At 46.3% G+C, this 18,097-nt stretch overlaps 1 protein-coding gene across 1 annotated transcript; it reads right to left on the bottom strand.

Moving 5' to 3' along the window:
- Positions 1-1,565: 1,565 nt before the first annotated feature.
- Positions 1,566-4,887, bottom strand: LOC120953434 (protein giant). Its single transcript, XM_049605128.1, has one exon. The coding sequence runs from the start codon at positions 3,336-3,338 to the stop codon at positions 1,878-1,880; it is 1,461 nt and encodes a 486-aa protein (XP_049461085.1). The 5' UTR covers positions 3,339-4,887; the 3' UTR covers positions 1,566-1,877.
- Positions 4,888-18,097: the final 13,210 nt, after the last annotated feature.

The following is an 18,097-nucleotide window of genomic DNA, read 5'->3' on the forward strand; positions in this document are numbered from 1 at the left end:
CTTCAGCTCCAGCTGAGAGGTCATGGCACGAAGCTGACCCTACGGAAAGGGTTACAGTTGTAGGTTGGCAGTCATTTCAATTGTTAATGCACAGTACGGTGCAGCGTACGAAGTACGAATCTGAAACACTAACGTTGACTGATCACTTGTAAAAAGCGGAAAATTAGTACAAAATTGTAATGCTTTTGGAAGAAACCATTAGGCGGGTAGGTGTTTCCGCACTCCGTTCATCGCGTCCACTGTTCTCTAGTGTTGCACTATCCTCCAGCAAACCAACACAGCGTTGACCATTCTCTCCTTCCTCTCCCCGAAAGGGGTGGAGGGGTATGGTATGGCAAATGAAAAAAGAAAATATTTATTTAGCCCATTCCGTCAACCAGGGCCTGCTTTTCGCCAAAAACTCTTCACGCAAGCCGGAAACACATACGCCGACGCTTTTGAATAGCAAACATTACCGCCCTTCGTTTTTTCCAAACGCTGGATGGCGTCTGAGTAGGCTTTGGTTTTTGCCGTGCTGTGTTGAAAAGACGCGACAGTTGCAGCAGCGGACTTTGGGATGGCAGAAAGTAGCCGCCACCGCCGCCGCAAGGAACTGTTATGTCAACATGGCACAACAACGGTTGGAAGAAAGAAAAAACGAAATACATCTTTTGTTTGTTCTATTTGTTCACATTTCGTCCTTTGAAAGGGCGCTCAGACCGTTTTCTTTGTTTTTGGCGACAAGTAGCGACAACAGGATCGGGTTTAGTAGGGTTGTTGTTGTTGTATTTGTTCCGCAGTCTGTTTTGTGCATCACGACCACGACCTCCAAAAAAACCCCGCACAAGCACCGGAAGTCAAATGGGGAAGTTATCGCTGCAAAGTGGATGCAATACAAACAAAATTGGAAAATGTACTTCAAAACTCAATATAAAGTACAGTTTGTCCTTTTAATCGTGACCACCACGTGATCGTAACGATCTTGCTAGTAGACTAGAGGTTTACTAGACTTTCTTTATACCATGCGACGGTATAATTGGTTTTTGCTACGGATCGGACTTCTTCCTCATCAAGGAATAATAAGAGCTTATACTGTCTGAACTCACTGGATGACCTTCGATTCCCTGCCAACTATTCAATATGTGTTTTTTAGTTGGCACGTTTTTCCATACAAAAAAATATGAAATTTTTCTCGGCAGGCCATGAGATTTTTGTGAAATTTTCAAAAACCGGTTTTTCCATACAAACGCATGCTTTTTAATTGAACTGTCAGCCAACTATCGAGCGTTCAACTAAAAAGCATGTCAACTAAAAAGCGTTCAACTATTGAATTCTCACTGTATTTCTTAAATTTTGAAGCAATTTGTTTAATCACAAATACAACGTTTTACAATTTAGTAGGCCCATTGTATCGTAGAATGATGTCCATGTGTTGAATTAAATAAAAACACTGACCATTCCAGTCAAACCAATACGAGAGGTGGTATTGGACAAAAATGGGAAAATGTGACCAAATATTCATCGTCCATAACACCATAAAAGTGTTACTTCTAAGGAAATATTAATGTAACAGCCAACAACACGAATGTGGAATAAATTTAAACAAAACATTTTCTGACGAATGGTTTTTCTATTTTCAGTTTTGCGGTTCTTACAAGCTAAATGTGCCTTAACTAGTGAATACTGCTTGCAGGTATCAGTCATCGAAGAGTCGAGGTGAGAAAATCCCCAAAAACACTTCCGCCTACTTTGTTACCACCCTTATTCTAACGCGCTGAATGCGTGCATCGGACGATCGCGTCAAGCGAATGCATCCTCTAACCGCTTTCAGCACTTCACTGTACAATAGTTATTAATTCAACTGTGCCCTCTATTTACACACCCAACTGGCCAATGTCCTACGAAGCGGCAACCGACGTCGTCACGCCGTACAGTGCGAGCTGCTTCCGGGCGGCCGCCAGCTCAAACTTTAGCTCAATGTTTTCCCGCTCGAGAAACGCGGCCCGGATCGCTATTTCATCCTCCTTGATGCGCCGTCGGTCGCGCGACTTTTTCGCGGCCGCATTGTTCTTCTTGCGCCGTTCGTAGTAGGCCGAATCTTTCACCGATGTGCTGCTGGTGTTGCCACTGCTGCCATTGCTTGGTGCCGCTGCGATCGTTGCGCTTGACTCCGCCCCCGACGCATCCGACGAACCAATGACGTCACACGCCGCAGCAGCAGCAGCAGCAGCAGCATCCTTGCACGATGGCGTCGTCATCAGGCGCTGATTGGTGGTTGCGACATGTTGCGCCATTTCACTGCCCGCCATCATACTACGGTGGTGCTGCTGTAGCAGCGCGCGATTCGAGCCCACGTGTTCGACCGATGGCGGTTTTTCATCGCACGATTCGGACGATGCGTCGCTCATCGCGGCCGACGGTGCATTGGAGGAGGACGATTTGCAGGAGGACGCGTTGGCTAGCCGGCGCATCTTCGGATTGGACACGGTCGGCTGGCCCCCGTTGGCGGCGTGTATCTGCTCCAGCATGCGCTTCCGGAACAGGTTGTACTTTTCGGCGGAGTTCGTATCGAGGATGGCGTCGCTGGCAACGAACCCGGCCGCCAGGCTGAGCGGATCGCGCGGGTACGCCTTGAACGGGCGGGACAGCTTACCGTCCCGGCCGACCACCATCGGGTACTGCTGATGCTGTTGCTGCTGCTGGCCGTCCTTCGGCACGGTACCGTCTTCCAGGTCCTTCGGCTTGCGCTGGCTCGAGCTGACAAGGGACGTGCCCTCCGAACCGGACTCGGACAGTGCGTCCAGTTCGCGCAGACGGATCGGGCTGGGAGAGAAGGGTGCCGGAGAGTTCTGCTGGTGTTGCTGTTGTTGTTGTTGCTGCTGCTGCTGCTGGTGATGGTGATGATGAAGCGCAGAGGCAGGCAGCAGGTACGCCGGAATAGGTCCAGCTCGGTGAACCTGCTGCAGAAGATGCTGCTGAAGAATGTCCGTTTCCGGTTTGGACAGGCCCAATCCGTGCCGATGGAACGCTTGCTGGACTGCCGGGGGGAGCTGCGCGCTCGGTGTGTGGTGGTGTGCAAGCTCATCGAACTGGAGCAGTGATTTGGTGGGCGACAGGCGACGAGCTCGCACCAGTTCGCTGTAGTTGAGCAGCAGTGTGCTTTCCGGGTTGTTCGAATCGGTCACTTCGCACTGCTGCGGGGAGCTGTGGTTGCTTGGAGGCGGCGTACCGGCCACCTCGCTGAAGCAGTGGTAAGCGGGCGAGGGCGTTTTGCGGGTAGCGTCCAGCGAGTCGCGCCGCTTGGACAGGTCCAGCACGCCGGAATCGGTCGACTGGGGCCGCCCGTTCGAGTCGGCCATTTTGGGCGATGCGGGCGAGTAGAGCGAGGGGCTGAGGCGCGGTTCTAGAATTGGGAGAAGAACACATGGTTAATACACATTCAACTGGGTCGGAAAATCTTAAGCAGAGGATGCACAAGGATGCTATGGCCACCTTACCTGTTTTTAAGTCCATCATAAATTGAGCCATCATTTTCGCAAACCAGCGTTCGATTGGTTTCACTTCGCTCCAAAACACCACACAGAACGAGTTCACACAAATGCTTTCGACAAATGCTTCCGCACACACCAAACGATTCACCGTTGACGCTCTTTGACGCTTGCGTCCCAATGTCACAAGCAAGAAGTTCTTTCGCCGCTCGAAATCTGAATAGAACTGACCTCCGAACTTGACCACCGGTTTGCTTTTATACCGAGCGTAGGGCCGTCCACCTACACACCAGCCCTCTGCCCCTTCCCATTCCCATCCCCGTTTCGCCCACCTTCCACCATTGTGCCGTGTGCGTCCGACACCTCATCCTTTTCGTATTTAAATCGGCTGCCTGTGGGCAATTCTTTATTCCGCTTTCCCTTCCCGTTTCGCCTAGCAGGCTTTGCCAAAATTGCACTCGTGTGAAACCCTTTCCAGAAAGAGACAGTCCCCTACCCATCTGTGCCACTCCACTGCTGACCGTCGGGTTCGTTCTCCCTTTCGGCACCCTTTTACTCTCGACCAATCCCGGAAAAGGGACCGGCGAAAGCCGGGTAAGTAAAATGGTTCGCCATTCTGCTATCCGCACGATCAACGTTTTCCGTGTTTGTGTGCTGCTGCCTTCTCGCTTGCTCAACGGCTTTGCCATCTCTCTTGCTCTACTGCTTCCACGATGACATCCCTTTTGACATCTCGTTTCTTCTGCGTCTTCTACTATTCAAACATAGCAACCGCGTGCTTTGTTTACCGTCCAGCAGGGGCCCCCCCTTCTGGTGGAAAATGGATTCATCAGCTTCACACCAATGCACCAACACACACACAGACACACACACAGTCACACACGCAGGTACCAACAGCAATGTCAATTGCCCCGCATTTGCCAAAAAGGGTTCCTCCGCAGGGCTGGCGGCGGGTACGATGATGCACTTGAGTCGAAAATAGGAAACTAAACAAAATCGCACCGCTGCTTGCCGGACCGGGACCGGAATCGGAACAGTTAGGTTAGGGGTTCTATGGATTTGCTGAAGGTAAAAGGGAAACAGAGAGATAGAAAGAGAGTAAGAGAAAGAGGGAAGTCAATTACGGAAATATTTTCTCTAGAACGGTTCCGCTTCCGCATGCCAGCAAAAAGGGTTAGCTTGTGTGGGCGACTGTGTGTGTGTGTGTGTGTGTGGGTTGGATGGATTAATCAATCTGATTGCAGGCTATGGGCACATGGTTATTGACAGTTGCATTTTGGAGAGTTTTTGCGGTTACAGAATAGGAGAGATGGGTCGTGTTTCGACCATAATCAAACAATACACGCAATGAAAATGAGCGGGTTGTTTGATTAATAAATTTAATAAAAAGTCTTTGTCTATAAAAATGAAATTACAAAAAATTAACAAACTATATTTAATCATTTATAAAACTAACACTTGAGGGTCTAAAATAGCGGAGACATTGATTACATTTATACAAAAAAATCCAAAGATCTTCCAGGTTTAGTAAACTCTGCACACCTTTCCACAATTTGTGGACAATTGATAATAAAAAAAAAACTCTTCAAACTTGGATTTTTTCCTTAATAGTTGGAAGAGTGTTCTTTATACAAGAGTAATTTGAACTAAAAAAATCAATATATAAATAAACATTTTGCATCATATAAAAAGAAACTAAATTTAATGCATCAATCATCATTTAAGCTAACTTCACAGAAAAAAAACTGATTAATATTGTTCGTCTCTTTTGCCTTTTTAACGATGCTTGATGAATTAAGTACATTAAATTGATTAATTAAGCACGAAACAGTTTTAAACCAATAGGATTTTGATTTGTTTATATGGTTCAATGTATCACACTTCATGGTTTATTATCTTGTGATATAAACAATTTAAATGAAAAGCTGAAAAATGTAGATAAAAAAGAACAACAAACTCTTGCAAATACTGAATGTTTGCTTTAAAATTTGTTATGTAAAATATTGACTACCTAACATTTATTAGCAAACCAGTCACGTGGGCCCTAAAAAGATGAAGCAGTTAAAAAACTCTTAAACAATACAATTTTAAAAGTATTTCATCAAAATCTTAATAATTTGCCCAATATTTCCATACATGACATGATTTAGCAACGTTGCAAATCGGCCAAATGTAACACAAAAATGGCAACAGCTTCCTCTTCGTAATAACCGTACAGTCGCAAGGCTCACACACCCGTACACCCTTGCCCCATAAATCAGCTACATTATGCACAGAGAGCAAAGGGGGTGTGTCCTCAGCGAAGGTCCCGTTTAGTGCTGGGTCGCACGCAGAGAACGCCACGCGTCCCTTGCATCCTTCTGACCCTGACCGCCCGAGCCCGGGACGAAGGAAAAGGGGGAAATCGAGAGCTGGCGGCCTCGGACCTCGTACAAATAATAACAATAAACCCATAACTGCACTGCAAAAGGGGTTTAGCGCGTTTTTCGAAATTGTAACGCTCGACCTACTGGACAGGCATCGAATCCACTGCACACAATGCGCGGCCAAGGTGCCCATCATTGCACTGTGGCCCGGGATGGGAAAGGTCAGTTTGCGCCGAAATTTGTGCGAATATGTGGCCGGTTTAGCGAAAAATTGTCCCACATCCACCTCTCCCGGTCCGTTTTATCCCACAACACCTCCGGGGCGGTTTGCGGATCCTTTCTCGCTCGGCAAGGATCAACACAGGTATTGAAATCGTGGTTTCGAGGCAAAAGGATTCGAGGATTTTACCTTCAAGAAGCACACAAAAAAGGGGTTATGGGAAAGTGTCCGCTCGATAACACCCACGGATGGACGAGTTGATGCTTAGGTTGGCCGCGCGTTGGTCGTGTGATTCGTGAGGCATGAAAAGAAAAGGAATGAAAAATACTTCGCTGGGCCGAATAGAAACATGTATCTAATTAACGGCTCATTGTTAGGGAGGCTGCTCGAAAAGGGAGTAAAAAGTAAAATGAAGTGGAAAAAATGTGGATGAAAGTGAATGAATGCGGCCCTGGTTTCCTGTGGGAGTCGTGGGAGAAGTGGTTCTCCCGATTGTTTTGAAGGGGTGCGGGAAAAAAAATCTTCCGGACACGGTGAAGATTATTAATGTCCACGAGACACAATGTGAGAAGTGCAAAAGAAGTGGAAATCTGCAAAACCTGGGAAAAGTGTTCTGGAAGGAGTAATTGCTTTGAGAAGATAAGGAAAGAAAGTGATTGCAAATAAATTAAAGGGTTTTAATAGATGAAAACGGAACACTTTGGAGCCGAAACAGAAGACTCTGCTATAACTTTACTTCTAAACTCGACATTAAACGTACAAAGAACACTTACTCAACCACTGTTGATGTCTCAATAAATAGCAACACCTCTTATTTCAATGCGAACCAATGGAAAACGAATGGCTTGATCTTGCTAATGAGAGAAGATACCACAAACAACCATACAAAGCAATCGCCCATTTTAGACGCTTTTAAATCCACAAAACGCTCTACAAAACGCTCTACAAACAAATAAACCCTCCACCCGTTGACTCGTGACGTTTCAACGTACGCACACAGCATGGAACATTTGCTTCTGCTATTACTGCCACCGAGTAGAACTCACAAGTAGTAGGCCGTTGTTTTGCAAACGGTAACCAGTCCTGTTTACGTTGCACTTCTTCGCTATTTCTTCCGGGCCGGGGGCTGAAGCGAGCTGCTTGGCCTGCTAAGATCGATTTAAGTGTCTATTTCCGGAAGGTTTTTCGTGCTACACCGCGAGCAGGAGAAAGAACGGAAGGATGAAAATCAGAGGTATTCCCCTCCTGAGCGGTAAAACCGTTAAAGACTTGTTGAGAGTGGAGAGTGCGTTTTTTCTTCTTCTTCTTTTGGTACACAGAAAGGTACATCGACAAGAAAAGAGCGCTCAAAAAAGCTTCAGCTTCAACAACCTGTAGCCCAATAACCGAAGAAATCGTCCCATCTTGGTTAATCTCTTCCTCAAACAATTTGCGGGCCACGCCAGCATACGCCACCGAAAGCATACATGTGTCCGGTGCGCACACTCTGCTGCGCAGCCAGGCGGGCCCGTAAAGCGCAAAAGAAAGGAAAATGGAGACACCTTTTGTGCAAGTGCTGCTGCTGCTTCTGCTGTTGCCTGCCTGCTTCGCACCGTGTCCGTAACCGGAAGCGGCGACACGTTTGGTCGCGTGAGCAGTTTGGCTCACCGGATCGGGTTGATCCGTGTTTCGGGGCCATCTTCGCTTCATTCTGTTCGGTTGTGCGCCCACATTATCCTGCTCTTCAAAATCGCACACTTCGGGAACGGCTTTGTTGTGGACCGCGCGCCCGATTTTGCCTGGTAATTGCCGTAAATCCTATTAGCCAAAGCGCTTCCCTTTGTTTCCCCGTTTTGCCCATCATCTCCGCTGCTTGCTTCCTGTACGGACTGATAACAAAGCTATAGTGCTGCTGCTGCTGCTGCTGCGCCTTAGTACGATGGCGTGCTTCAACCACCACCGGACGAAATCGGATTTGCAATGTTTCATTTTTTTCCGGTGTGTCGTGTTTTGTAGCTTTCGGGACACGGCTTACCTCTGCTACTTGCTGCTCTAAAGCCGCCGTTCGCTTTGTTTTTTGTTTTTTGGTATCTGGCCTTGGGGCCTTTCATAATTTATGAACAGTTTTATGAATGAACCGCACACCATCGGTATCTCACAGTGACCATCTTGCTTCCGTTCTTTATCGTACGGATGAGCGTGCCCCGTACGGAAGTACGGCTCTGGCTTCTGTGTCTTCTAACCGGGCCTAGGGAATTGGGATCGTTCTGCTGGGTGGATTAGAATCGCAAGCACTTTCCACGGTCCGTTGCAAACGCACACAGAAAAGGATTCAGCGGGAGGATTATTAGACCAAAAAAATATGAATCCCTCGTCGTGTCGATTGCCTTTGATTGAGGTACACATTATTTGGCTGCATACCTTAAGGGGATTTTGCATTGCTTTTTGTTTTTGCTGCATTATTTCCAAAGTGCGGGTTGAAAAATGGAAAAATTAAACACATGGTTAAATATTTTGAACGATGAACATGTCTTTAAATGACCAGAGAGAAAGAGGATGGCGTGTTTGGGTACGCCGTGGGCACCACCTTCACTACCCCAGTTTTACGATCTTTCGAGATTATTTATAACTTGGCATCGTGAACTCTTTTCCTTTTATTCTTGTTCGGCACAAGCACAGATTATGTATATGCCGTATGGTTGATCGTGTGTACCTTTGTTCGAGATTTGCAATAGATCTCTTAGATAAATTTCAAAAATGAAATGCAAAAAATCGACCAAATTGTGTTTTTGGTTCATTGTTGGTGAAAGTAAGAGAGCAATGCTTTCGTTACAGCTTATTTATTCACATTTTATGCTATTTATGTTCATCAGTAATGATAGAAGATACCAGACACTGTTGAACCTTCTCTTACAACAGTTGAATCGAATTGACCGGTTAGTTAGAGAGTGGTGATGGGAAAAATGAAGTTTTCCTCGGAATTGATTCCGGCTAGCTCCAAAGTTAGCTGGAATCGATTTTGGTTAGTAGATCCGAAATTAGTTTCCGGAATCGACCTCGGAATTGGTTTTGGAATCGGCCTCGAAACTGGTTCCGGAATCGGCTCCAGAATCGGAATCGACTGCGTAATTGGTTCCGGAATTTGCTCCAGAATCGAAATCGACTCTGGAATCGGAATTGGCACCGAAATCAGAATCTGCTTCGATATCGGAGTCGGTTTCGGCATCTCCATAAGAAGACACTATTGGTAGCCACAAAGAATCAAAATTTTCTTGTAAACGTTACTGAAACTTCTTATTTCAATTCAAGAACTGACTCTCATTCCGGAGCTAATTCCAATTCTGGAGTTAATGATTCCGTACCCCAGCAAATTGCAATTCCCAGGTCGATTCCGATTCCGGAGCCCATTCTGATTCCGGAACGTAATCAGAATCTGGAATGGATTCCGGATTCAACTACGGAATCGGCTCCGGAGTCAACTCTAGAATCGGCTCCAGTATAGGCTCCGGAATCAGCTCCGGAATGAGGATCGATTCCAGCATCGAAATCAACGCCGGAATTGATTCCGAACTAGGAATTGGAATCGGGTAGGTCCGATTCCGAGCTCCTACCACTACTTGAGAGATATAAGTGATTAATCGAAGGTCAAAAACATAGTGTTTGTTGCATCTAAAACCAAAAAGTAGATAATTTCTTTCAGCAGATATTCTCTATAGCCTTAACTTGACAGATTTTGCGATGGAATACGTCGATTTCCTAGTTCCAAAATTAATGCAATGTGAATCACCCATGACTAAGCTCTGGATGTAGGACCATCTTAATGGTATTGACAAGTTTAAGCAGCTATTAGCCGCCACAATCGTTGTCACGTTTGGCCCCGTGGTGCAGTTGTCAACTCACACAACTTAACAACATTCCCGTCGTGGGTTCAAGCCCCGCATGGACCGTCCCCCATACCAAGGATGGACTATATGAGCCTGCGCGCTACCTTAATAAGTCTCGAAAGCCTGCATGATCGCGTGACGACGGGATCGTGACGGTGCAAATAGAGCACATTTTCATGAAAATAAACAAAAAGTTCAAGGATTCTCATTTCATCACATTCTTCTGCTGCCATTTTCTAATAAACTAAGCCTTGCTCTCGAACTGCAACCCTCATTTATGCATAACCCACTCATCGGAGTAACCGGCACACGAGCAGAAACAACACTCGAAGGACACACTGCTGCTGAACACACACACACACACACCTTTTCCTTTTACCGCTCAAGGACGAGGACGTGTGTGCGAATAAAGCTTGGTGCCCGTTTTTGCATTCTCCACCCAAAACCAACATCACCCCGTTGCAACCGAACCTAACTGTACATGTTGTCACCTTGCCTTTCCGTATTCCGGTACACTTCCCGAACGTACCTGCTGCCGTGGCCGGCAACACTCACAGCCAGCCAGTCAACCCTTTGTCAAACCCCCGTTTTGCCACTGGCCTTTCCGAAAAGAAAAAGGCTTGAATCGATTGAATCCATCCACAGCATTGGCATCACCTTTTTCCGAAACCGGGTTCTTGCATTTGTTTGCATTCGCTTGCCTGCACGCGCACACTTATACCCACAACCGTAATAAAGATCCTTTTTATGTTGTTATTTTTCCTCTGCTGCTGCTGCTTTTGCACATTTATATGGCCCCCAGGCGGGAACGGGAACTGGGAGGGCTTGCTAGCCATTCGAAGCCAGTGGCCTGTTGCAAATTTGCCACTCCACTTTGCCCGGTGGGCATGGTCGGCACTCGACAGAAGAGAACCCCTTTTTTCGAACCCCGCCCGAAGGGTTTAATCCCGATCGAATCCCGCAACAACAGTGGGATCGGTCCACGATCAAATATTTGACGAGAAATGACAGTTCCAGCTTTGGGCTTCCGTACCGTTTCGCGTGTGCATTCATCATCATGCCGCATCCATCCGGGTTGTACCGTAATCTTAGGTCCTTCTGGCGCGGTTCCTCACACAAAAGCGCGTCCTCGGCCCGGGCAAATGGGCCATGGGAAAGTGAGATTAACCGTAATGCGAATGCGGTGGCTGCAAAACTCCCGTTAGGTGTTCAATCAAACGGGCCTTGGGAAAGGACCACCTTCTTCACAATGCAATGGAGCACAAGCAAGCGGATTAATATCCATAAACTGTCACCCTTGCCCCCGTTCGTTTTTTCTTCTCACTGTTGCCAGAGAAGGTGTGTTTCTGTTCGTTGTAAAGAGTTTCTATTCTAAAGAGTGCCATCAACAACGGAGCGTGGCTTTTGGGTGTGATGGCTTTGGGATGGCTTTTGGCAACTCTTTTTTTCTATTATTGGGAACAAACGGATTGTGGACGAATTTACGGCGATCAATCTCCGTAAGTACCGTTGATTGATCCTTCAATCTCACTCTTTACTGTTGGGAGCGAAAAGTCGCTAAGAATGAGGAATTTGATGACCTTTTTTGAGGTTGTATTTTAGTGAAGAAATCAGTTACAATTTAAGAACACTTTATAAAGGAATAGCAACCTATTTGATGGCCCACCAAGAAGGTGTTGGACAGCGATCCCCAGTTCGGCATAAGGCGCAGGGGAGCACAGCGATCTCGATGGCTGGACCAGGTGAAACGAGACCTGACGGAGATCGGGTGTCTGCATGAATGGGAGGCTGCAGCCAGCGACCGAGTATCCTCGATTGTTGAATGATTGTTGACCGGGCCATCGACGTGCTCTATCGCGAGCAGGCCAACAAGAGAGAGAGAGAGAGCAACATATTTTAGGGATAAATTAATTAGTTAAACGTCCATTTTTAAATTTAAATTTAAAAAGCCGTTCAAATAGACCCTTCACTCTACAGTCCTTCCAAACAAACAACTCCACAAACAAATCAAGATGTAATGGGTTTGCTCCAGCGCCAATAGCAGCTGATCACAGCCAGCCAGCCAGCCAGCCAGACAGGCCGGACTCGGAGCAAAAAGTAATTAATTACAGCACAACAATTCCTCAAACCTCCTCCTGCAGACAATGTTTAGCCCGATTCTTTCCGTCATTGTGCTTGACCCAAAGGAAGAGCTCAAAGAAAAGGGGTTCCAACAACCGGACAGAGTGTTCGGAAGTGTTTGTTGGATGACAAATTGCTCGAGCCGTCGATCCATCCATCATTCGCAGAGCGAAGCGTCCACAGCCCGGAAGAAAGTGCACCGGACGCACGCAGGAAGAACGGGGGTTTTCCCCCACTTTCTCGGAACTGTTGAGTGAAATTGCATCGGTTTGTTTATTGTTTTTGTAAGCTTTTTTCTTCTACCCTTGCCCTCACTCAGTTCTATCACATTGCTGGCACCCTTACTGGCGGGCACACTGGTGTCTGAAGCTTCCTTTGAAGCCCTGTTTTCGTTACCCATTCTGCAGAGCGACTTAATATTGTCTGCAAAAGTAAAAGTAGAGAATGTGCGCGTTCGGAAACATCTGCATGCGAAAGGAAAGCATTAGAACATTGACGTTTTTGGGAGATATCTAGCAACACCAACGTCAGAGCTAGAAACCATTTTTCATCTTCAAAAGCCTCGCCCTTGAATGGGCATTGGGTTGACCGGTCGCCTGGCAGTCAGTAGAAAGGGTTTTGAAGTAAATCTCGGGAGGGCAATGGCGAGCGGGAGCGCGCGCGCACGCGATGGGCGTTTGTTTATTTGATTGAGAAGAAGTTGCTGCAAACAGCAAACAGGGATCGGAAAGGAAAAAGGACCCGTCCGTCGTGTGTGTTGCTGTATACCCGAAGGAGTGCACGATGATTGGAAGAAAAATAAACCATCCCGCCCGCCACTTGAGGCGTGGAGAAGATTCGTCCGATCGCTTCATGATTTGGCTCGTGCTGGCTGCTGACGCGATTGAAGAAGCCACACAGCCACACACAAACGACGGCAAAAGGAGGGCACAACACAGGGTAAAAGGATACTTTTTTCCCCTGTTGTTGCATGGGATATGTATGTGGCTGCTGGGTGATGATGATGATGATCACGGGACACGATCACGTGCCCGAATAATTTGGGTTGCAGAGAGCGAGTGAAGGGAGCAATGGATGTTTATAAATAAACAGCCAACTATCGTAAAATGGAGAAACGAGACGAATGCATACGGTAGGCTGGTGTGGAAGGATTACAAATTTCCACGAAGGTGAAGTTATACACCAACGGCATTTGTTTTGCTCAATGCTAATCGATACATTCTGCGCCAGATGTGACATTGGAAACGTTTGTTGCACTTCTGACGGCATTTAGGTTCGGAGCTTTGGAGATGCTAGTTCTTCTAGAAATACGAACGGGTAACGAGGTATCATACAAATTGTGCCACATCTTGGTAACTATTGTTACCAAATGAGGAATTTACGCGTACAAGGATCATGCTCGATCTCACTACAATTGTGAAGAAGTAACACTCCAAAGGTAAGACGCATATTGTGCTATTGGTTTATGATCTCTTCCGCACTTCTTGCTTATTCTCTCCCAACGCCACAATGCCAAGCGAATGCCGGCGTTAATGGGCAACCATTGCGGGGCTTAAAATTCGCCACTGGACCAAGAAGCTTTCCGCATGCAAATGATCAATTATCTGCTTTTGGATGCTCCCTTGCCCATGAGCTAAGACAAAGGTTGTGGATAATCCGGTTAGATCTTTGCCCTGGTGGTAGTTGCTCAAGTGCCTTCATGGTGGAGTGCCGTCCTTTTACCTTTCAGCAGCGACGTGTTCCGAACCATCTTAGAAGGGCACAGGCGATTTTGCTTTCCCCAGGACAGTGTTGATCTTTCGTTGATCCTGTCGTCCGTCCTTTGGTTGGTTGGTTGGGTGGTTGCATTTGTCAACCTAGTACCCAGCACAAAAACTGACGATCAGACAGCCTGAATGCTCGGTATGCGCAGGTTCAGGGCAGTAGAGATCAAGCACAGATCTTTAACCACGGCTTACCGTTACGTTTTGTGTGTCTTGTATAGCCGTTTGTACATGAATTGGAAGATTGAGTTGTCCATTTGCTGTGGTTTATCTTCCGGACCGGCGATAAACGAGTCTATTCATCGACGCCCGCAAAGCAACCGTGGGAATCAGGGAAGCGTGAAGACTTCTTTGAACGGAACAAACTCTTCGTTTCCGAAACTGGCAACAATAAAAAACAACATCCACCAAACCCCGGAAGCATGTACCTGCACCTTACTTGCTACCCTTCGGTGACAATGGATCATACGTCGAAGGAAGCTGAAAGCCCGGTAGCCAATGAGGCAATGGACACACATTTGCACTGGTTTGCTCGTGCTCGATCGATCAATCATAATTCGTGTCGCTAATGTTTAACGGCTTCTGCTAGTAGTACCGGCCACACATTCCGGACGGAAGTCGCGTAACGAATTACCACCGTCCAACGTCCACTGACCACCCATGAATGGAGGATCACTTTCACCAATGCCGCCGGTCGTTAAAGCAACATGCACACAGTTCTTTGCAACACTTTCACCCGTTTTGGCTAAAGACATCGCTTAAGAACGGGTTAGGTTGCAATTATGCCGCGCGGGACTGATACGATTCGTTGGAACATTAGACCGTTGCATCACACACTGGCCGCTCCGGCTAGCTAATTAAGGGCGCACAGGTCCCTGCGTCGACCTGGGCCCCGGCGTTCGTCCCTTTTCGACGATCCGGTTCTTGGTTTATGTAACATTTACGGCGCCCTGCCCTAATTTCCCTGAATTATTGAAATGACTAGCCTGGAACGCGTACGTCGCGCACGTCACGTACGCGAACGACTTGCCAACACTGTGCAGTGGGAGCCGGTAGTTTTCATTGCCTGTTAACGCGGTGTTTCGTACACCAATTGGAAAACATTTCTATAAATCTTAAGCCTTTTTTGTCTGAAAGCGTTCGATGTTCGCAGTTGTAGCACGGCAAAGGTTTGGGAAGAGATATATCCAAACAGATGTCAAACGAGAACATAACACGTGTAATTCAATCTAACCTTAGCTCAAGCTAAAACAAAACATCATTAAGGTACGATCGATCGTATGCATCGTTCCTTCGTAAAGCGAGACCAATAACATCTCAAATCACAAAACGATACCGATCGCAAAGGAACTTAAATGATTGTGAAGAAAGAAGATAAACTCTTGCTTGCCTACTTGGAAGAGATTAACTCAACTCTACCCTGTTTCCTACGAGAACACCCGCTGGCAGGAAGATGCTTCTGCCCAATCGTAACCGTGTTCCAATTTTCTGCTCAGCGTCTGTATGACATTTGCCTAAGATGAGCTCGGCTAACACAAAAAACAAAAACACAAAAAAAGGGTGTGCAAACAAGCACAATTCCCTAATCGCACTCGCTTCGTTAACGCCCTCTCGTACCTTTGCCGTTGGCCGTTGTACTGAATGTGCATTTGGTGGCTTTGTTTCGTAGAATCAATAAACAGGGACCCCTTTTTGCCACGAAAAAAGGTGCAAACACACACATTGCACTTGCAAAACAAACAAATATCTTTTATCTTACTGTGGTTCTGAAGAATGGCACAGTAAAAGCATCGTTTTTACGTTCATCCTTTCTTTGCGTTATCCTTTTTTTTATTAGTAAGCAACCAGGTCGTTCTCTGTTGTAAAGAGTTTAATCGTAAGAACGGGTGCACACGGCACAGCTCGGGTGAAGCTAAGCCGCAAGAGTTGACCAAAATCTGCGAATCTGTGTGCTGGTTGCGATCCTCAGAATATCGATACTATGGGGGATTTGTTGGTACAAAAGGTTGTGAGAGAGAAGACTTTGGTGTGTTTTTCTAGAAGCATCTCACGCTACTCTTATTATTTGGTTATTCTGTAAATAAAACAGTGCAAAAATCGATGAAAGATGCTGTCAATAGGTCCTTGAGTTCAATGATATCTTTTAAACAGTGACAAACGTTACGAAGAACCTTGTGCATTGAAAAGTCTTGAAAGGATGCTCTAATTCCATTCGATAATGATCTCTTTGCAACAGGATTTGACCGCTGAAGATGTATTATTAATATATTGTAGCATATCTGCTAAACAGATCACACAGCACATACTAGAGCCAATAGATACACAGAACATACAATGTAAATAGCAAATATACTTTCTTAAACACACCAAAAGCGCAGCGTAGGTAAACACTTAACAGCTAAAAACAGTATATTGAAACCCAAAACAGGAACCTAGCGGCAAGAACCATCGTTCTTTTCAACAATATAAACGGAACTCTTCTTCTTCTTTGGCTCAACAACCGATGTCGGTCAAGGCCTGCCTGTACCCACTTGTGGGCTTTGGCTTTCAGTGACTAATTGATTCCCCCCCATAGCAGGATAGTCAGTCCTACGTATGGCGTCGCGGTCCATTTGGGGATTGAACCCATGACGGGCATGTTGTTAAGTCATACGAGTTGACGACTGTACTACGAGACCGGCATAACGGAACTACCTTGGTGAAAACAATAACATCTTTCAAACCCACACTGACGATAATCCATTATTAAAACCACCACCGATAATGGCATGTCAGAATCGTTCGAACTGTCAGAATAGGACAATACCCTTCCTCTAAAAATCTATTCATCATCTCAATTCAAGAGCATGGAAAGTCCCCCTGGTCCAAGGTGTGGCCTCTTAGCTCAAACACTTTCGGTGAGTGAAGCCTCTTATAGGTTTCCATGATCGCCTGGACGATCAATTGCCAATCCCCGCAACAAAATTTTGGCTTCAGTTCGATCTATGTAAGCAAAAACGGTGTTCAAAGGCCACCAGAGGATCAGCGCGCATTCGATCACAGTACAACCTAATTCTTTGCTTCGTCTGGAAATCTCCTTCTTCAAAGAATCATTCAGTGCCTTCTACTGCATCCTAAACCTCAAACTTGATGTCGAAAACCCGTTATTAAACATCCTGAAGCTTTGTTCGATTAGGAATTGAACAAGAACTATGCATTATTTAGCAAATACAAGAATTACAGTGGGACGCAAGACTTTAAATAAAGCAATATTTTCCACAAAACGATAAACACATCTTGTGACAGACAAACAGATACGCAGTTCCAATGCAGTTGCTCTTGTTTCTTTAAGCGTCCGTTTGTTTGATCTGTGCTGCTCTATCCACAAAACAGAGCCCACAAAATCCCTAACCCAAACACCAATTAAACCGTCTTTCTTGCTGCGCAGATTAGATTCTAATCTGCTCGTTATTGCTTTTGACATAACGTAACGCACCTTGCCCGACAAGAGCAAAGCCTGGATGAGTGAGTGAGTGAGTGAGGAGGAGAACAAGTTCGTCTCTCAACAGTGCGCTTACAACGGTGTAGGCAAGAGGCAACAAACAGAGCAAGAGCAAACTCCAAAAACGTTGACCATTCAATTGACGGGATTTTGTCTGCCTTTTGTCTGTTTGTTGGCAACGTTCCGTTTTGCTTCAAGAAGCCACAAAGTTACGCACGGGTAAAGGTAATAGAAAGGTGCACACAGCATTGCAAGGAAAGGCAAAGATGCAAAGTAAACCCCTAACCCTAACACAAAAAATGGCATAATCCACCTTCTTCTCCCTGCCGCCGGTAGATGCAACACTTAGGAGGTAGAACAACACTTCGGAACAGGGCGATTGTTTGCGGGGGCCATACAGTTTCAAGAAAGTGGTTGCTTTTCCAAGGAAATGCGCAAACACACACACTTACAGCTCCGTTTGCTTGACCATAGATTGCTGGATTTGTTTGACCCCGGGGTCCGAGTCCCTCCGGAATGAGAAGAAATCGGTAAGGAAAGCTGCTTGCTCTTCCGAGCACAATCCCTGCCCAAATCCGTACACCCCTTTTTCCCTCGATCCTTCGATTCGATGGCCAGTTAGGTGTAGAGCTGGGTAGGTAACTAGGAAAGAGTCATAAATGTTGCGGCAAATTGTTGTCTTCCAGTGCTCTGCGCAGCTTTTCGTAATGATTTGCTAATTTTTGCTCAAACAATTACCATTCTATTGACACACACACACACACCGCCTCACCTTCCCCAGAGATCTTGCACGGTGATCTTCTGCGTAAGGTTATC

Source organism: Anopheles coluzzii, chromosome 2, assembly GCF_943734685.1.
Source record: "Anopheles coluzzii chromosome 2, AcolN3, whole genome shotgun sequence".
Lineage (NCBI taxonomy): Eukaryota > Metazoa > Arthropoda > Insecta > Diptera > Culicidae > Anopheles > Anopheles coluzzii.